This window comes from Nicotiana tabacum, chromosome 21, assembly GCF_000715075.1.
Source record: "Nicotiana tabacum cultivar K326 chromosome 21, ASM71507v2, whole genome shotgun sequence".
In the NCBI taxonomy this organism is placed as follows: Eukaryota; Viridiplantae; Streptophyta; class Magnoliopsida; order Solanales; family Solanaceae; genus Nicotiana; species Nicotiana tabacum.
Genome location: NC_134100.1, coordinates 81,061,152 through 81,083,140, shown reverse-complemented (window position 1 = coordinate 81,083,140; position 21,989 = coordinate 81,061,152). Strand labels below are relative to the sequence as shown.

At 36.2% G+C, this 21,989-nt stretch overlaps 2 protein-coding genes across 3 annotated transcripts; both read right to left on the bottom strand.

The window, feature by feature from the left end:
- Nucleotides 1–3,078: 3,078 nt before the first annotated feature.
- Nucleotides 3,079–4,607, bottom strand: LOC107830869 (protein DMP7-like). The gene has a single exon (XM_016658539.2). It carries the CDS (start codon nucleotides 4,527–4,529, stop codon nucleotides 3,879–3,881), a length of 651 nt encoding a protein of 216 aa, XP_016514025.1. The 5' UTR covers nucleotides 4,530–4,607; the 3' UTR covers nucleotides 3,079–3,878.
- Nucleotides 4,608–5,298: 691 nt separating this feature from the next.
- Nucleotides 5,299–9,172, bottom strand: LOC107830874 (prohibitin-1, mitochondrial). 2 transcript variants are annotated; one of them, XM_016658544.2, is made up of 6 exons: nucleotides 9,035–9,172; nucleotides 7,619–7,806; nucleotides 6,749–6,865; nucleotides 6,346–6,516; nucleotides 5,851–6,063; nucleotides 5,299–5,733 (listed from the first exon to the last, which is right to left on the bottom strand). In XM_016658544.2, exons 2-6 carry the CDS (start codon nucleotides 7,793–7,795, stop codon nucleotides 5,539–5,541), a joined length of 873 nt encoding a protein of 290 aa, XP_016514030.1. In that variant the 5' UTR covers nucleotides 7,796–7,806; nucleotides 9,035–9,172; the 3' UTR covers nucleotides 5,299–5,538. The 2 variants fall into 2 exon arrangements, with proteins under 2 accessions (XP_016514030.1, XP_016514031.1); XM_016658545.2 differs by lacking the exon at nucleotides 9,035–9,172 and adding an exon at nucleotides 8,884–9,017.
- Nucleotides 9,173–21,989: the final 12,817 nt, after the last annotated feature.

Sequence of the window (21,989 nt, the reverse complement as noted above, 5' to 3'; positions counted from 1 at the left end):
CACCAACTTCCCGATGACACAAAGATGTGTCACCGGAAAGCAGAGGGACTATCTCTGTAGGGTAAAATTAGTTCATATTAAATACTCATCTAATAGAGCGACACGTGAAATCGGAAACAGATCAAAAGCGAGACTAGTGAAAATCAAGACCGGAGGCAGTAGTTTCGGTTGGCACCAGGAAGCCCCCGAAGGGAGTGTTGCTCATGAAGACAAACGAATGTCTGCTACCCGATAGCATTCAATGAAGAATATTTTGCAGTATTAAATACATAGTCCGTTATAGAGAATATGGCATTAATAGTCCGCTGTTACACATTCTTCAATTGCTCCCATAATTGACATTTAAGATGGGCTTGATCCTAGGACCTTGTTCCCCATGTGCAACTATAAATAACGATTTCAACAGCCATTGTAAGGGACGAATTTTCTAACAAACTTATGCTATATACTGTTCAAAAGTTTAATAATACTTTATTGCTTGTCTTCTAATATTTTGTATTACTGCCTTCAAAAACTCCGCTCTCAGAACTAGAGCGATCTGCTGCTTTATCTTGATTTCAACGCTAAGTCTTGTATTTTATTTAATTTACTTATCATTTTGGGATTAAATTGATTAGCTTGTCTATAAATCACGTTACAAATTCAAATATACCGTTTTATAGGTAAATAATATCATAATTAAATCAACATACTAAAGTTGCAAAAATATTTAATCATTAGTGTACGTATACCTTGATTGATTTTATGGACTCTTACCACAACCATAGTAAAATATTCTTAAATGGATAAAAAGAAATTAGAATATTTATATTTTTCGTCTTGAATTCTAATTTTTTATAGTTTGATCTGTTTTCATTAATAGTTAGACCACATCTTTAAATATGGCATATGGCTAAAAATCAAAACTTTAGCACTCACTATTTTAACAAAACCGATTAATACATAATATTTTATAGTCATATTTAATTTAATATTTTTTCTTTCTTCTTTTTGCGTGAAAATTACCTAAGTTATGCTATCGAGGGGTTGGTGTAAAAAGAGAAATATAAACTTTTAATCGCTTCAAAAAGTAATAGGTAACGAAATATATATTTATATGTATGCTATTATATAATTTGTTGACAAGGTGGGATGTTCTGATGGTAAGCATCCTTCACTTTCAACCAAGAGCTTGTGAGTTTGAGTCACCCCAAAAGCAAGGTGGAGAGTTCTTGGAGGGAAGGATGCCGAGGATCTTTTGAAAATAGCCTTTCTACCTCAGAGTAGGAGTAAAGTCTGCGTACACACTACTCTCTTCAAACTCCACTAGTGAAATTATAATGGGTTGTTGTTGTTGTTGCTGCTGCTATTATATAATTTGGGAATACAATTAGTTTATTATCGACGGTTAATATTGTATTTTCTCCGGGTAAAACCGCGGTCAACATAGAGTTTGACAGGAGATGTGAGGCCGCCCAAGAGAGTAATAATATTATAGAAAAAGGTGTATGGGATTACGTGGACACGCGAGCGTTTTCAAAGACAAAAGTGGATATAGATGTTGATTGACGGCACGTGCCAGCTTTTTGATAGATTATTACACGACGACGGCCGCTGTTTTCTGGAATGAGGTTTGGTTTTGCTGTCCTTAATTCTAGAACACGCTTGTCCTCTGACACGTGTAATCCACTCTTATGAGTATGTGACAACTCCAACAGCCAAGATTCTTCCTTTTCATTTTTTACTTCTTGACTTGGCTTTGTAAATATTTGACTTAGTAAAATTTACTCCATAAACTTTTTGACTCGGTACGGAGTTTAGAAAAAAATAAAATTTTTTAAAATTTGTAGTGCTAAATAAGTTAAAAATGGGTCAGAGTATTTATGTGATTATAAAAACTTCTCATTAAAAGTATAATTGAAAGTTTAACTTAAATTATTTTTAAATTTTAAAAAATATTATTCTTTTTTGAACAGACTAAAAACAAATAAGATGGAGTACGTAGTAAGATATAGGCAACTAGATCTACCCACATTTGGGTGAAAAAGAAAAATGAAATAAAATTCGATCGTGGTTGGCAAATTATGCATATGGCCTAGGAGTGCAAATGCTTGAGTTATAAATAAGAGACGATGACCAATTCGAAACGGAAAGAATCTGCTGCGCAGTCCTGTAATTAGCTCCTTTCACTTTAATGATGCTTGCTTGCATAGCCACAATATCATTGGAAGTTAAAAAGTATAAATTTCAAGAATCTTAAATTCTTTTTTGAATTTTTGTTATCGGGTAAAAATTGCTACATAAAATAAATTGGAAAAGGTATTTAAATCGCTTTTCAACTAAATACTTAAAAAGAACAACTTCTTCAACTTTTGCAAACATTCATAAAAATAAACTGGTGTTCAATTGATAATACTCTTCGCAAAAGGTTTGAAATTTTTTACTTTCAAAAATTCTTCTAAAAGTTTTTCAAGTAAACGCCACCTTATTTTGGAACACCTTTGCCGCCGAGTAATGACTCATTTATGTTTTCGTCCAATGGGTGTTGGTGACTTGGTGTTGTGCGTATATAATCAACAAGCCGTACTATCGATTATAGTACTCCTATTCTTTTTTATTATGTGGTGTTCAACTTGCACAGATTTTTGACTAAGTTTATTGTATATCTGTATTATCTTTCATTATTTTGTACTTGCTAACTTTCATTATTATAAATATCGAACAACTTTATTTATTAAATTTAAAATAAATAAAAAGAAACTTCACTTCGATACTACAGTTAAACTTTTTTATAACAGTCTCGTTTGTACTGAATATTTTTGAATATTACAGTAAAATATTGTTATAGAGAACTATATTATAATATTGTTATATAAAAATATTATTATAGAGAGATTTGACTGTACTAGTACTTGTTCTATACTCAATTAGCTGTCTTCGGCTGCGATGACTTTCGGCTCTGATAGCAATAGCTCACCGGTCAAGTCCACTATCTTCATCAGACACACGGCCACGCGTTTTTGTAACAACGCCCTATTTTAAACTCTTCTACTGTCATGTTCCTATTCGTTTATAATTTGACTATTACGTAGTATCTCTCGCAAAGAAGAGAGGTGTTCACTATATATATTTAAATGACATTAGTTGGTCCAATTCAAACCTTCTATCAAATTAAAGATGAAACTAATTCCGTTGTCACCATTATCAAATAGGCTTACTACTGTTTTGTTACACGAACATGAAATGAGGCATTTTGGTGAGACAAAATGGAATTTATGAAACTTTTCGACAAAGCACAATGTAAATAGTAGTATTAGAATTTCGACAAATTGAGAGGATTTACGGAGGCTGAGGCAAGATCGAAGACGAGATTCTAAACCTACTAAAATGTCAACTTAGAATCAAATTTATGACCTAAAACATATCTTGTATCCCATTTGCTATGTAACGTTCCTTGTGTTAATAGGATCCAACAATTGATACATACACATTAAAAAAAAAAAAATCACCTATCTAAAGTTGGTCGATAAATTCCTCTTTCCTTTCTCCGGCCTCGACACATCTTAGAATATATTTGATCGGAAGGAGGTGAGGAACGAATACAGTGATTTGACTGCTAGGATCCCGGTCGGCCTGTATCAGCGATTATCCAGTTTCTTTTTTTTTTTCCTACCTCCCCTATGAAGGAAAGTACAAAGGGAGCTGTTTCAAAGTTAAAATGACTCGTACATTCACTATATGTCTTTAATTTCATACATAAAGAGATTTATTAATTTTCTGGCAAGGAGGATTTAGTTTGACCATTCTCAGGCCAATGTGATTCCGCCACTGATTAGGCCCATGTACATCAATCTTTAAGAAGAATTAAATTGAATTAAGAGAAAAGAAATTGAGTATTCCTAACGACGTGAAAGAGGGAAGCCAATTCCATGGCGAGTTGTAGGGAATGCAACAAACAGCAATGTGCAAATTACGCCAACAGCCATAGGCAGAATTGCGAGAATCTCTTGAGTTTCTGGTGATGGAGAAGGATACAAACATTTGATCACATTTTGATCAAACGCCGCGACAGCGCCAAAAACAAGTATAGATAATAAGGCATGAAACACATCCAAAAATTTCAACTTATACTTTGTTGCTTCCTCAGGAGGAATGGTAATATTCGAACCATCAATAATCCATAAACCTCTGAATGTGGCCAATCCATAACGAACTTTCCCTCTTTCGTCGCGAAAACTGTCTGTAAAATTAAGGAAAAAACAAGAGATTGCACAAAAGACTAAAAGGCCTAATGTCATAGAATGGCTAATCGAGGAGTGACATTGGCCTTCATGTGTTATAACTGGTGACAGAATTTGGAATGCAAGAACAGAACCTGAGGGTAAAAGATTGGCTAAAATGGCTGTTTTCTTGAATGTTTTTCTAATGACCTTTTGTGCTGGTGTTTTCTTTTGTTTTTCAACAATTTGTTCATCTTCTAATAAGGGTATTTCCAATTGGTTTTCAGATGCTACAACATTTTCTGTTCCTAATTTCTTTGTGGCCTCCATCTATATGTGCGTTGAATATTGTAAAATTTTATTTTTAAGATTTTAGTTCAATGTATGAAGATCACTTTGGGGGATTAATTTATAAGTATATATAACGGAATGTCGAAGGAAAAAGGGAAATTTAATATGCTAAAAACTCTCTAAGACAGAGATTTCTGATATAGGGTTCTGGTTCATTCGTTATTTGAAGGATATGGGTTTTTAGTAAAAGGTTTAAAGGCCAGAATTAATTCATGCCTTTATTTGACGTAAAAGTTCACTTCCCTCATTTAGAATGTTAACGACTTGGCTCGTAAGTTATGGCTGATATAACGTAACCAAGTTGTTTTAATTGATTGAGCTTACCTTGATGTTACCAAATTATAAGAGTTGGCCAACTTGTTTCTTTCAGGGAAGTTACACATTTAACCGCAAAATATTTATATTCTCTAACTAATATACATAAATTATACACTAATTATACATATATTATATATCTGCCGATAATCTTTTCAAGTTGACGGCTATACAATGTAAAACATCCCTTCCCTTCTTTTTCTTTTTAACGTCCCTAATAAATAAAAATATTGAGGATTCACCTAAAAAGCATGGTTTGAGTTGCCAACAGGCTCTACTTGAGACAATAATTAGGGAGGAAGAAACATATATGTGCGCATCAAAAACTCAGACTAAACACATTTAGAACTGGATATATGAGAGATGAGGCTTCCACATTTAATTTAGGTAATAAAAACAGCTGATAAAGGATGAAATGGAGAGCAGGCCTAGATATGATTTCTCTTAATAGCTTCAATTTTCATATTTATTCTCCGAGGAACAACATTTAAAAGAAGTGTATGACCTGGAAAGGAAAATTCGAAGTTGAAAAGAAAAATAGACTACGAGACCAAATTGCTATCTCAATCGCCAACAAGAAGCTATCTCCAAGAATAGTCCCCAAATATTAACAAGCAGAGGAAGAAAATGCAATGGTGAAATAGCAAACCGTTTTGCCATGGTCGCTTCCTGGTTACTTTCCTCCGGTTGTCTCCAAGTTCAAGCCCTGAAGGTTGAGCAACAAATCATCAGAACTCAAGTACACTTTGTTTGCTGCATTTGAAATGGTGTGTGCATTATCTCTTGCTGCTTCAATTTTCCTGAGCGTGATAAACGCTGGATTGTTGGCAATAGCTTGACCGATCAGCTGCGCGCTCTTAGCCTCACCCTGCAGGAAGGAATTCAAGCACCATTAATCATAGTATTCCATATAAAATGACAAGTTGAAGAAGTAACTGGAGATTAGATTAAAGAAAGAAGGATATGATTTGGAAAATATTATGACCTGAGCTCTAATAATAGCACTTCGTTTATCCTGCTCTGCTTTTTCCACAATATACTTTGCTCTCTCTGCTTCTTGAGCAGCCACTTGCTTTGCTTCAATTGCAGTCGTGAATTCCTTTCCAAAAGTCAAGCTAGTTATGGACACATCATCTAGAGCGATGTTGAAGTTGGCTGCCCTTTCAGTTAAGATCTTCCGTATTTCTCTACTAACATTCTGCACAAGTACACAAGTTTAAGCAAAGATGGTGAAGAACCTTTAAAATTCCAATGAGTTTCTACGGCAGCCAAATAGAAAATTTGCAGCTATCCACCATAGTCCCCTACTTCAGAGAAGGAAGTGGAGCATATATTCAATATCAGAACATTCCTCACATTAGGCGCCAACCACACCATACAGTACAGATGCAATATTACCAGTTATGACCTATAGCGCAATAATTACTTCTACAATAGCAACATCAACACACTAAGTAGGTATATGTCCTCTTGCACGTACCTCTCTCTGGGTGATGAGCTGGCTAGCGTTGTACTGTGCAACCACAGCTTTCAAAGTTTCATGAATAATTGATGGCAGGACACGTTCATTATAATTTTCACCAAGAGTTCGGTAAATAGTGGGCAGTTGGTCTGGTACTGGACGCGTGAGAACCCGAAGTCCAATTTTAACCTGAAAATAATTAAGGAACAAGATATATTTTACAACCTGTCATTCTTATAACACAGAAACGCTCTGCTCCTAGGATTAAGGAAACATATGATGAACACCTTCTATCCCTCATAAGTTTGTACAGTCTTTACCACATGTTACTTTTGTCCTCCCAATCCCAAATCTTTTGGTTTCTCTTTCCCTTTTATATGTGGTAGTAGGGAACCAAGCAAGCGCTGAGAGAAGAATTTACCATCTGAAGGTCGCGACTGCCAGAAGTGCTTTCCACTAGATGTGGACGTGCACGAACGTCATATATGACAGGCCTTTCAAACCAGGGAATCATGAAGTGTGTCCCCTCTGGATAAACCTATTAAAAAAATATCCAACATCATGTATCAAAAATGCATAAGGCACGTCGATAGTAGACGAAAAACAGGACTAAAGGTCATAAACTAGGATGTACAACATCAAATAACCACATTGGAGATAAAAGATATAATAAAGAGATGAGAATAACTTTAAAATATATAACTTGAACGTGCTTGAGGATACAACAGAATTTGATTACTTTTACACTTCAACCTCCTCCTTTTATATCTATATAGGTATGAAGAATAAGTATGGCATCTAGAAAACCTCGAGTTCTAAGAATTAATATGTCGTATTGAAAGACAAATTATTGGATTTTGGGATGAGATGCGTCCGGATAGAGCAAAAAGATATAGAAATACATATAGTCGACCCAACTAGTTTGAGATTGAGGTGTAGGTGGTTGATTGATTGACTACTTAGATGTGCTTGGACATCACGGTATCAAAGAAATATGAACAACACATATTGATCTCTATCTTACAAAAACGAAAAAATCCAGAAGAAAGAATCCATCAAGCATATCCTAAACGAAATATTAAAGAAGCAACGCGATACTAGAAGAACTTCCTTAACCGCAGAAGGCAGTTAAATCCAGCTCTGACCTAACTAAATTTCTTAAACATAGATAGAGCTTCAGAGATGACTGTCCAGTGTCCAGTGGATGCTAGCCCTCAGGTCAATCTAATATATGTACTGAAAAAAGGGTCCAAAAACCATCTTAGTCGAATAGGGAAAGGACAAGACATACCTTATCTTTAACACCAAGAATACGGTTGAAAACAATAGCACGATTCCCGCCGTCAACATTGTAGAGACTGTTAGCGACTCCATACACACCAAGACCAGCAACAACTCCTAACTTAATCAAAGCAGAAGCGGCACCACCACCAGGCCTCTTAGGAACCTTAACATTCTTGAGATCCATCTTGCTAATCCCTGAAAGTAAAGCCAATAATAGTCATCATTATAATCATTTAACAAAAGCCTGCTAATATGGAAAAGGAGTGATCCGTGAGTATCCTAAAGAGCATTTGCAAGTAAGCCTACATCTCTTTTGATTAGTCAGCAGGTAATTTCGTCACAGAAAGCTCCAACACAAAGTACTTGACAAAATTTACAGTTTTTACTCCGTGAATTATCTGTAAGATCTTTACTTACAGAAAATCTAAATTTGAAAGGATACTCTTCTAGTTTCATTATATGGCCATAAAAACACTTTGTATGCCACTTAATCTGTCTACCTTCTGACGGAATACGCTTAAGCAGTTCAACAAATCCAATCGATTCAAATAACAAGCAAGACCAATACAACAGTAAATTGTAGCAATGAGTCATTGACTACTTTTTTTAACAAGATTGAACAATTGAATTGAGAAAATGTGTGTATGGCTTAATCTCATTTTTCACATTCAATTGTTTGTTAGTACTATTTCGTTGAAACTTATATGAAACACTCAAATACTTATCATGCACACTAAGATTCTAAAGGGGTTAGTGGAAATAATTGATACATTTATCTTAACAAATAAAAGATAACGAATTGATACTTCTATATCTGTAGCCTTAGCTCAACAGACAATACGATAATACATGATCATCCAATTAACAAACTCAAGTACAAATCATATTTTACACTACATGTAAGCAAAATCCAGAGAGACTATTCGTTTGTTCCGAAAAGAATCTAACAATTGTGCATGCTTACTCACAGACTCATAAATAAATGTAGTGAATTGTCTAGAGAATATATAACAGAGTCAAAGACAAAAAGCAAACAGATAGCAGACATCATAAACACGCACGAGCCAAATTACGATTAAACACATAAAATTAGAATGGGCCTGAATATAGCAGAATGGATACAGATCATTCACATAATAGGACTCAATACAAATGCTCAGTTATTATTTGTAACCCAGAATCATACCAAACAAAAAATTTATTTAAAACCCAGAATCATAAAAAAAGACAAAAATAAAATTATTTAAGTTATTTTTTCGTAAATTTACTCACTTGAAAATCAAATAAGAACTAAGAACACACCAAACTCCTGTAACTTTAAGGTTCTTCACAATCGGTTTTTAGGGAAAGAAAAAACTACATAAAACTACATAAAAGAATGTGTAGATTAAGAAAACCGAACTTTCAAACGAAATTTTTTTACCTGATCAAAATGCAGGGAAGGAATCTTCTAGAAAGTTCCTTTTAGAAGAAAAGGAACTGAAATGGGGTTTAAGGAAGCTTGGAGAAGGGGTTTATTAATAGTTTAGGGGTTTAGGAATAGTTTAGGGCTTTACAATTTATCTATTCTAATTTTAGGGAAAATTGTCAAATATGCCCGAGTACTATTGGAAATTAAGAACCTTTTACTCTTTGTTAGGTGTTTGGTTTAATATTATCCCACTGTTTAGAAAAAGTTTTATTTGGTCGTTACGGAACTTAATTTGAAAGTAATTTTAAATTACAACACAAAAAAAAGAGTAAATTTTGACGCTTTCGAAGAAAATTAAACACGTGGAGTCCAAACGATTCACTAAAAGTAAGAATACGGAAAGAGAAAAAATATAATAAATGATAAAATTGAACAATTTCAAATAATACATTATGTCAACTAATTTTTACTGAACTATTTCAATTATATGTCACTTGAACGAACTCGAATTTTTGTGTAGTTATATATCTTCGGGATGTTTATAATCTTCAGATTTACATGAGTTATTTTAGTCTCAAATCCAAGGGGAAAGGGAATTGGTCATATCACATTTGCTTCATATGACCTACCTAAATAAAATATCTAATGCACAAAATTTTTTCCAAAATAATAATAATTTTTTATATTTTTCTAATATTTAGAAATTTGAAATCAACTAAAAACTTTATGTATTAAAATCTTCATATTAAAATATTATTTAAGAAGTCCTAAAATTTAGGTTTAAAATCATCTAAAAACTTTCCTTATATATATTAAAATTAAAGTCCTAATATTTAGGACCAAATATATAACAAGAACTAAATTATGACGTTGAAATACTTGGATATCTCGCCACTAACCATTCGATTTGGATTCAAGTTATTAAAGGAAAAAATTGAAGAACTACTACTATTTTTCTTTATTTGACGAAAAGAACTACTACTATTTTTCTTTATTTGACGAAAAGAACTACTATTATTGATGTTCTAAAGTGAAACTAGATGAGGAATTGGGGTTAAAACCAGCTATAAACGACAAATACGAGGGGTTTAATTTCTATCTATTAATTAAGAGCCTTTTGATAGGTACGAAGATGGTGAATTTTTTAGTGATATAAAATATTAATTATTTTAATAACATGAACCCCAACCAAACAAATATTTGGTCAATCGTAAATAATGATGTATGACTACACTTACAGATTAATTAGTACTGAAGTTGACCTAATTAATAAACTCACAAAGTTTACTAACATAATTAACTTAGAGTTGCTTGAATAATTTATGTCGTCAAAAACTCACCCCAGAAAGGATAATATATAAATACCCCATTAAAGTTTTATTACTTTTTTCTCCCAAATTAATTATTTAAATCATTGCATACACGTGTATATATATAACTATTTTTCTGAAAAATATAGTTCAATCCTAAAGTATAGTCCATGTTTTGACTACCTATTAGTGTAATCCATTCTGATCATCTAAATATTATGAGTGCTATAAATAATTTTAAAAGATACTTTTTGAAAAAGTGCGAGAGAAAAAGATGAAAAAATAATGAAAATAAATATACATCTCACTATAGTTGAAAAAGAAGGTAATAAACTCTTAAATTGATCATCAACTAAAATTCAAAGGTGAAATGTTGATAGTTTTCCCTTTTGAAAATAAAATTTTATTAGATAAATTACTATTAATATTAAATATTAAAAATTTAGAAAGAGTTAATATTAAGAATTTAGTCAACATAAAGTATATCAATTCCTTTACAGCTTGTTTGGATGGTCGTTACCTATTGTATTGTATTGTATTGTTGCTTTAAATACGATGTTTGTTTTGGTGGTTACTTAAATTTTATTATATCGTATCGTTAAATCTGTCGTTACGTAACGACGAAATGTGCCACTTTATGTAACGATCGATTTGGTGCGGTGTCACGACCCAAAAATCACACTTGTCGTGATGGCGCCTATCTCAATACTAGGCAAGCCAACAACCTTAATAAACCACAATTTTATTTTAAAAACTGAAAACATAATAATTAAGTTTAAGAGTAAATTCCACAAATACTGGATATAAAAACACTCCCAAAATTCGGTGTCACTGAGTACATGAGCATCTATACATTATAAGTCTGGAAAACCCGATCTATAATAATTCAAGACCAAATACAATAAACCAAAAGGATAGGGAAGGAGAGACAAGGTCTGCGAAACATAGCAGCTACCTCTGAATCACCAAAAAATCAACTGTGTGAAAGAATCAATACCCACTGTGTTCGGGATCACCTGGATATGCACACGAAGTGCAGAGTGTAGTATGAGTACAACCAACTTAGTAAGTAACAATAATAAATAAGGAAATAAAAGTAGTGACGAACTTCTCAGCTAAGTCCAAATATAGTACTTTCCAACATAAAAGGGTAGGTATGCTCTCAAATTCAACATTTCAAATTTCACAGAAATTTCATATTAAATTTGAATGAAACATAAAATAATATTTTTTTGAAATTTCCAAAATAGTGATATATGACAGCTGAAATGCAGCAAATAATGAAATCAATGCATCCTCTCAGAGTAACAGTCACTCAGTCCTCCCATTCACTCCAACCTCACAATCACTCTTTCCTCACAGTCACTCTTTCCTCACAGTGACTCATCACTCGGCACTAGGCATTCACACTCAGTAGGTATCTGCGCTCACTGGGGTGTGTACAGACTCCGGAGGGGCTCCTTCAGCCCAAGCGCTATATCAAGCCAATCATGACATATAACAATGAAACATGTTGTGACGCGCAACTCGATCCCATAAATATCCTCACAATTAGGCCCTCGGCTTCACTCAGTCATCAACCTCTCCAGTCTCTCGGGCTCAAGATATCATAAAAATCAGCCCAAAAATGATAATATAATGTATCAATAAATAGCAACAGAGACTGAGATATGATATGAAATGAATGAACATGACTGAGTGTGAAATTATAATTTGAGCATATAATTCAACCACAGAAATGACCCCAGTGGGTACCAATAATAACAACATATGTCTAAGCATGATTTTTAATACGAGTCTCAGCTCAATTTTCTCTAACACGTAGAGAATGTACGGATATCAATAGATAATTCAACTACACAGTTTTATGGAATTTGACCAAGTCACAATTCCTACGGTACATGCCCACACACCCACACACCCGTCACCTAGCATGTGCGTCACCTCAAAACCAATCACATAACACATAATCCGGGGTTTGATACCCCAGGACCAAATTTAGAACTGTTAGTTACCTCAAACCATGTAATTCTTTATTCCGCTATGCCCTTTCCACGAGAATTGGTCTCCGAAAGCCTCATATCTAGACACAATTAATTTGATTCTGTCAATACCAATTATTGTAATTAATTCCATAAGGAAATACTAATTTTCCAATAAAAATTCGAAATTAACTCAAAAATCGCCCGTAGGGCCCACATCTCGGAATCCGATAAAAGTTACAAAATATGAACGCCCATCCAACCACGAGTCCAACCATATAAATTTCACAAAATTCCGACATCAACCCGACCCTCAAATCTTCAATTAAAGTCTATGAAGATTTCTACCATTTTCAACTCAATCTTTACCCATTTGAACATCCTGAACCTGAACTAAGTGATAAATATAGCCCTTTCTGATCATCTTCCTTGCCTTGAGATAGGAAATAAATCTACCTCTCGACGACGCCGTATTACCTTTCCAATCCAAAACAGGCTCCCTTGGAAATTGGAATTGGACCATCTTTGATCTACAATCAACGTTGGCATGACAAGAAGCCAACCAATTCATACCCATTATAACATCAAATTCTACCATATCTAACTCAATTAGGTCTATTACTGTAGATCCACTGTGAACTACTACTATACAACCTCTATATACCTGCCTGGCTATCACTGGATCCCCAACAGGCGTGGACACCTCAAAAGTCTTAACCAACTCAGGTTTTATTCCAAACTTACTAGCAACCAATGGAGTAACATATGATAATGTGGAACCTAGGTGAATCAGTGCATATACATCATATGAGGAGACTGATAATATACCTATAACAACACCGGGTGATGATTCTTGATCCTGTCGTCCTGCTAATGCATAAATGCAGTTCTGAGGACCGCTCGAGCTAGATGATCCGCCTCTGCCTCTACCATGACTCATTAGTGTTTGTGAACCTTGCCCAGGGGGGCGTATTGATGATGACGAACTAGCTACAGATCCCGCTGGCTGAGCCATGCTTGCATCACCTCTCGTCGGACAATCCTTCATAACGTGGCCCGGATAACCTCAAGTATAACAAACACCCAAACCCATACGGCACTGCCCGGCATGCTGCTTACCACACTGAGCACATCGTGGCAAGGGCGGCCTCATATGACTTGACTCACCCCTATACTGAGAACCTGAGGCCCTGGCATTCTGACCAGGCACTGAATATGTGGAACGATCAAATCTTTTACCGCCAAACTGAGGGGGTGCACTAGCTGATGGCTGGGCTGGATACCTCAGGTATTGTGGTCTCTTACCACCTCGAAACTCACCAGAAGGACCTTAAGACCTCGCACTTTTATTCTGGGCCCGATCATACTCACCATCGGCGCTCTACTTCTGCTTACGCTCCTCTACACCCTGAGCGTATGCCTGAATATGAGAAATATCCATGTCTGGCTGAAGTGAGACCGACATACAATCGTTAAGCAAGTGAAGATCTAATCCCATTAGTGCTTGTGAACCCGATCCTCCGTCTTAGATACAATAGTGGGAGCATACCTAGCCAACAAATCAAACTGAAGACTGTACTCTCGAAGACTCATGTTACCCTGCCGAAGGGTCAAGAACCTATCAACTCTGGCTCGTCTAAGCTCTGGTGGCAGATAATGTCGAAGAAAAGCTTCTGTAAACTCCTGCCATATTGCTGGAGGGGCATCCTCACCTTTGGACAATTCCCAAGACTCGTACCAATTAACTGCAACGTCTTAGAGTCTATAGGAAGCTAGATCAATTGACTCAGTTGCAGTGGCCTTAATTACCCTCAAAGTCCTCTGCATTCTATCGATAAATACCTAAGGGTTTTCATTTGGATCTGCCCCAGTGAATACCGGAGGGTCCAAATTAATGAAATCACAAACCCTCGCACTGACGGACCTATTTTCATGACCAATACCTACTTCCTGACACCAAGCGTGTGCGGCTACTAATTGAGTTAACAACTGAATATTATCTCTCATCTCCTGACCCGGTGCATCTGGCTGAGGGGCTGAACGAACAGGGGCGGGTGCTGTAGCTGGTGCCCCTCGGAGCTCTTCTGGAGTGGGCGGGCTATGTGAAGTCTGAGATGGAATCTCACTATGAGACTCTCCCCGAGCCCTGGTAACTTGTGGCGCTCGAGTAGTAGTCTCGCCAGCCATAGACTTTCCCTTCTGGGCGGCTGTAGTCTTCGGAGACATCGCTGAAAATGTAACATACCGTTAAGAACATGAATTCTTATATCGCACGATCTAAGATAAGAAGAGAGGATAACATCCTATATGTCCTGTAGCTTCACGTCTATAAGTGTGGTGCACAACACACCCATAAACAAGACTCTACTAGACACGGTCTGTAGACAACCCTAGGATAGAACCTGGCTCTGATACCACTTTTGTCACGACCCAAACCGATGGGCCGCGACGAGTGCTCGGGTCCTACCTGTCAAACACCCTTAAGCATGCGACTAATATATGAACATGAATAATATCTGCTCAGTTACGAGAATAACATGCGTGAGAAAAACCTGTCCAAAAGACATATATACATATACATGCTAAATACGTAGGGCGAACCGGCAAGGCTGCTATAGACAACTACATGTCCAAAATTGGAAGCCGACAAGGCCACATACTACCCAACTATACATGACTGTCTACAGACCTCTAAAAGAATATACAACTATACAGGGATGGGACTGGGCTCCGTCATACCAATATATGTAAACAAACCTATCGTACCAAAATCCAAAACAGCTCCGGATCAAATGGAGCACACCAATTCTCGCTGATCAAGGATCCTAAGAAGGGGGACCGTCTGCTTGTCTACCTATACTTGCTGGCATGAAACGCAGCGTCCCCAAGAAAAAAAGGGACGTCAGTATGAATAATGTACTGAGTATGTAAGGCATAAAAATCAGTACACAAAAGACATAGATGAAACATGGAATAAAGAATTCCGCCTGTAAGCCTAAATGACTTGTAAATCCTGAAAAATTTATAATGTCATGCACGTGCATAAAATTGTCGTGTCATGCATGGGTATAAGTGTGCATAACATTATCAAGCCTCTGAGGGCATCCCATCATATCATCTCGGCCACTGTGGGCAAAATCATCAACATGTACCAGCTGATCAGGTGGTGGTACGTATATAATACCGTAACCTTTTTCCAGCTGGTCAATGTACATGTATAAATGCACGAAATGCATAAGAAATACGTTAATAAGATTTTCTCAAAATGTCATAAAAATAATATGCCTGTCAAATAAATTTAATCAAATACGATTTTTTTCTGAGACCCATGAACAGAAGATATGATAATAATTCACATGGGGAATCAAAAATACATACACCACTAATATTTCTATGGATAGAGTCATTTATGGAAATTGTGCATTTGCTCGTTTCGTTCGTGTCATATAGATCATGCCAAAAAGAAAGAAAGGATAGCCTTAACATACCTGAACTGATTCGCTTAGAATTTGCAGTTTACGCTTTACAAAATCAACAACCAACGTTATCTAATTTTGGTATGGAATTGTTCTGCCCTTTGAAGAACTCACGTTTATGAAGAACTCACGTTCTTAAGACTTAAATGGGCTCTCTGTCCTTAGATGAATATGTGACTAATGACTCATGTTCCTAAGACTTAAAAATGGATCTCTTTCATTAAATGAATAATGTGACTCATGTTATAAGACTTGCCAAATTCTCACATCTCTTAATCTTGCCACATATATTAATGACTTAAGAGTCATAAATGGGGATGGGGGTGCTGCCACGTGGGGGGAGGGTTAGTCTTATCCAACCATTCTTATGTTTATACGACAATACCACACAAGAGGGGGGGGGGAGGGTGATTTGTATGGTGTCTAATTTTTCGCGTGCACAGCTTATAGAAGGACCTGGTTTTTCTATGTGTTCCAACTACTACTGTTGCGGAATAATAAGTACATAAAATAAAGAACACAGAGATTTTTACGTGGAAAACACCTGGCTCAAAAGGTGAAAAAATCACGACCTACTTCCCAGTAGGAGTTTTTCAAACTCTCCACTAAATCACTGAGCCAAAAACTGCATTTACAAAACACTTTTGTAAACCTAAGATTAACTCTAATCCCGTTGTGGCAACCAGCCTCTAACTGCTGCGACAACTTCAAGTTAACTCTAACTTGAATACTCTAAGTACCTATTACAATTGCCTCTAGATAAAGCTGAAAGGTACAATATGAAAACACCTACTACAAATGAACTAAAATAAATGACAGACACTTAGAACTGGTTCTTCTATCCGGTTCATGTAGCTTTAGGTTCGCACACTTGAATCACATACGAACTGCTTGCAAAATGCCTTGCTATTTTGCTCTCAATTCACATTTAGCTTCTGCTTTTTTGCCTCCCCTGTAGAAAGAGAACATCCTGCGATTTATAGAGTTAGTAGAGTAGAAAATAACAAGAGTTCTAATGCTACTCTTCCTTGGTGTAAGAGTTCTAGTTAATCTCAACTCCTAATTCCTTCCTTATCTTGGATAGTGTTCTCGTTGAGTAAGGAGTCCTTCTCCTTATCAATTATGCAATCTTTTCTCAGGAGATATCTATTATTATGTCAGATTTCATTTATCTCCTGCATGTGCATCTCACGTGCTTTGAATCTGCCCGTGTCTATGCCTACCAGTGATGGACCTGGTTCATCCCTGTTCCTTTGTCAATCTTCAAAACTATCCTTTACCTGGGCCAACAAATTCCCCTTTTTGATGATGACAAACTCTGTGCTTCCATAAGCTTAGGCCCTGTTTCAACTTAGCTCAACATCAACACAATATTATTTTCCTTTTTATCACTTATCATCAAGGACCAGGTTCATTAGGTTATAAATATCACTGTTCAAAGTGTAAAGCACAACCTTTTTCCCCCTTTTGGCATCATCGAAAAGTTGCATAAAAAATATGAGATAACCAGATTTTAAAATTTACTCATGGCCACTGGGGATACTTCAAATTCAATCATGGATTAATCATCATAGATCAAGCTAAGAATTTTGACCATCAAAAAAATATAAACAAACAGTTAGAGCAAAAACAGTGAATTTCATTGATGATTGATACGATTCTTCCACAAATCATAAAAAGAAATAAAAATACTGAAAACAAGAGCAAACAAAAAACATCCCAAACTGGGTCACTGAAAGGTCTACACTGGGCTAGAAGTTTAAGGCTTGGAAGAACTGGGGGCTTGGTTTTTGGCTTGGAGAAGTTTCAGTATGTCTTGAAGAATTCCATCATTCTTCTCATTTTCCCTTGCTAGTTCACTTCTGAGAGCATAGGAGTGGGTGAAGAATCAATCACTCTTTTGCCCTTTCCCCTCACAGCACTTCGAACACCCTTGTTCTCTTTTTCTTTTTCATTTTCATTTTTACCACGAATTCCTCCAGACTCTGTAGTTTCAACACCTGCTTTAGACCCTACTAGTATAAACCTATTCTCCAAATTTGTTCTCTCCCCGCAACAACCTTGCGAGCAAGCATCTTTACTCTTTTCTTAGAGGTTGGGGTGGTGGAAGGGATGATAGTGGGTGTGGAAGTCTAATCAAACTGAATTTCAGTTTTGAAAAGACTTTGGAGTGTATCCCTAGAATCTAGGTACTTCAATTCAGTTGGGACTCTTTTGAACAGAACTGGTTCACTTGTAACGGATAATTCCAAAAGGAGTTTGGAATTAAGTAGGACTCTGCTCATGATCCAAATATTATTATTTCAAATTATGCAGAGTGTAGAAAACATACCGTGTTATCTTGATGAACCAGATTCTTCACTGATAATTTTCTTGTGTAAGTCTAAATTTTCCAAAAATAGAGAAAATATCATTAGAGATTAATGAGTCATTTTAACACATGCCACAAGAGTATACTATTGAAAGTATGATTCTGAGCAAAAATTAATCTAATTATATACACATTTTCAGATTTTCTAACCAAAACCAACAAATTGTTTTTTTCAATTTTTTTTCAATTTTTGTTTTCGTTGTGAATTCTGAACTGATCCTTTTAGGTGATCTTAATCATCCCTAATTCTAACCTATTCCTTTCAAACTGATAATTACTTAGGGCTTTTGTGAAGATGTCAGCTATTTGCTTGTCAGTAGCACAAAATTCCACAGTGATCAACCCTTTTTCATAGTTATCGCTCAAAAAGTGATGCCTAACATCTGTGTGCTTAGTTCTCTTGTGATGAACTGTGTTCTTGGTCATACTAATTGCACTAGTATTATTACAAAAAATAGGGATACAACCAATATCAATTCCAAAGTCCATTAATTATTGTTTGATCCACAACAATTGAGCACAACATGAAGCAGCAGCAACATACTCAGCTTCAGCAGTAGATAAGGCCACTGAATTTTGCTTTTTGGTGGCCCAAGACACAAGACATGAGCCAAGAAAGTGTGCCATACCTGAGGTGCTCTTTCTATCCACAAGAAAACCTGCATAATCAGTATCAGCATATCCCACAAGATTGAAATTACTACCTTTTGGATGCCAAAGACAAAGATCAGTGGTGCCTTTTAGATATCTCAAAATTCTCTTAACAACAGTCAAGTGAGACTCCTTTGGATTTTCCTGAAATCTTGCACAAAGGCCTACACTAAAGATAATGTCAGGTCTACTAGCAGTGAGATACAACAATAAGCCAATCATTCCCCTATACAACTTCTGATCGACAGATGAACCAGGTTCATCCATATCTAACTTTGTAGCTGTTGCAATAGGAGTGTCATATTCTTTGGAATCTTCCATTTTAAACCTTTTAAGCAACTCTTTTACATACTTCTGCTGATGGATCATAGTTCCATTTGAATTTTGTTTAATTTGTAAGCCTAAAAAGAAATTAAGCTCACCCATCATGCTCATTTCAAATTCACTCCCCATTAGTTTAGCAAATTCTTTACTTAACTTATCAGTAGTTGCTCCAAAGATTATATCATCAACATATATCTGAACTACCAAGAGATCTTTACCTTTTTCTTTCAAGAATAAAGTATTGTCAATTTTACCTCTCTTGTAGTCATGCTCAAGCAAAAACTTTGATAATCTTTCATACCATGCTCTTGGAGCCTGCTTGAGCCCATAAAGTGCTTTGTCAAGTTTGTACACATGATCAGGACTCTCCTTGCTTTCAAACCCCGGAGGTTGCTTGACAAATACTTCTTCCTTTAGATAGCCATTGAGGAAGGCATTCTTGACATCCATCTGGTGGAGGGTGAATTCCATATAAGCAATAAAGGCTATAAGAGCCTTATTGCTTCCAACCTTGCAACTGGAGCAAAGGTTTTATCATAGTCTATGCCCTCCTCCTGGCTATATCCTTGAACCACCAATCTTGCCTTGTTCCTTGTAACAGTTCCATCTTTATCAAGTTTATTTCTGAAGACCCATTTTGTGCCAATTACTGATCCGTCCAAGGGTTTTGGCACCAGATGCCAAACTTGGCTCCTTTCAAATTGGTTGAGTTCATCTTGCATTGTATTTACCTAGTCTGCATCCTGCAAAGCCTCATCAACATTTTTAGGTTCAATAAGAGATAAGAAAGCATCCAAAGCACAAAGATTCTTTAATGAAGATCTGGTTTTGATTTCAGAGGTTGGATCAGTAATTATGTTCTCAATGGGATGAGAACTTTGATACTTGTAAGGTTTCACAACCAACTGGTTTCCCCTTGATGTTCCTTCAATGCTTTGTTGTTGTGGAACAAGTCCATGGACAGGTTCCATTGAGGTTTGGGGATCATTTCCTCTTAGTTATGTTCCCCCTGTCAGGTTGCCCTGGGTAGAAGGACCTGTTCGATCACCTGTTCCTTCTTCCAGCGCAGCTTTAGTCTGGGCTGTGGTTTCATTTAAGTTTCTTACCAGCCCAATTGCTTCATCATCATATTACTGTCTCTCAAAAAGAATGTTAGTTTCATCAAAAACCACATGAACACTTTCTTCAACACACATAGTTCTTTTGTTATAGACTTTATAAGCTTTGCTATATGAAGAATATCCCAAGAATACTCCATCATCACTTATGGGATCAAAATTGCCTAGGGAGTCTTTACCATTGTTGTGCACAAAGCACTTGCATCCAAATGCCCTAAGATGGGATATGTTTGGTTTTCTCCCTTTAAGTAACTCATAGGGAGTCTTCTCAATAAGAGGTCTAGTCATTCACCTATTTATGATGTAGCATACAGTATTTACAGCTTCTGCCCAGAAGCTCTGGGGCAGTTTACTAGAAAGAAGCATAGTCCTAGCCATATTTTCAAGTGTCCTATTCTTTCTTTCAACTACTCCATTTTGTTGTGGAGTCCTAGGAGCAGAAAAATTATGATCTATGCCATGCTTATCACAAAATTCCGCAAATTTAGCATTTTCAAATTCAGTGCCATGATCAGACCTTATTGATGCAAGTTGATTAGCTAGTTGTTTCTGAGTTTTTCTAACAATAGAAGTGAACATGTCAAATGCTTCATCTTTAGATGTTAAAAACAATATCCAAGTAAACCTAGAGTAATCATCAACAAGCACCATCACATATCTTTTACCATCTCTGCTTAATGTTTTCATTGGACCACAGAGATCCATATGGACCAGTTCCATCGTTCTGGTGGTACTTACCACTTTCTTGCATTTAAAGGAGGATCTTACCTGCTTCCCCCTTGTACAAGCCTCACAAACTTTGTCTTCCTTGAACTTGATGTTAGGCAGTCCTATCACCAAGTTCTTGGAGACTAATTTGTTGAGTTGACTCAGACTTGCATATCCAAGTCTCTTGTGCCAAAGGAGGGGATCACTATCCAGCACACTTAAGCAAGTTAGTTCATTCCCTGAGAGTGTGGACAAATCTATAATATATATATTATTCACTCTTTTACCCTACCTTACCAACCCCAATGATTTCACCTTTCTTTCCATTTCCAAAGGAGACATTTCCTCCTTTGAGGTCCTCAAGTGAAAGGAACTGGTCCTTGCTTCCTGTCATATGCTTTGGGCAGCCACTGTCCATGTACCATATTTGGCTGATCCCCTTCACTTGAACCTATAAAAGAAAATCAGGGGTTAGTCTTAGGAACCCAAACTAGTTTGGGTCCTTTTCTATAAGCAAAAGGATGAATTAAATTCTTTTTAGCCCAACTTGGCAACCAATTCTTCCCTTGAACAAAATTTTTGTTCTTTTGACTGGCCCTTTCTTTTGCGTTACATTCACTTTTATAGTGACCAGTCTTACCACAGTGAGTGCAAATCTTGTTCTCAGGAAGAGTGAGGTACTTACTTTTAGGATCCCACTTAGGTAGCTGATTCTCAAAGCCAAGTCCTCTTCTATTGCTACTGTGATGTTCCTATAGCTATGACAAAGCATCGGAGGACCTGTTCCATTTACTAGTTCTGTCTAGTTCATGCTTGACCTTGCCTAGATTCTCCTTTAGCACTCTTACCTACTCATCCTTCCTATACAACTCATCTTTCAGTTTGCCTACATTTTCTTTTAAAGTGAGTTGTGTGTAATCAGCTGTCTTCTTACTTGTTCCTAGTTTCAGTTTTAGATTTTCGGATTTTAACTCAAAAACATTTGCTTCAAATGTATGAACCTGGTTCTTTAGAGCAGTATTTTCAC

Coding starts and splice junctions, on each gene's coding strand:
- LOC107830869 (XM_016658539.2), bottom strand. CDS start 4,529: ATGGAGGCCACAAAGAAATTAGGAACAGAAAATGTTGTAGCATCTGAA.
- LOC107830874 (XM_016658544.2), bottom strand. CDS start 7,795: ATGGATCTCAAGAATGTTAAGGTTCCTAAGAGGCCTGGTGGTGGTGCC. Junction 6,064..6,345: donor AGCTCATCACCCAGAGAGAG/GTACGTGCAAGA, acceptor GTACTTGTGCAG/AATGTTAGTAGAGAAATACG. Junction 5,734..5,850: donor GTGCTATTATTAGAGCTCAG/GTCATAATATTT, acceptor TCCTTCCTGCAG/GGTGAGGCTAAGAGCGCGCA.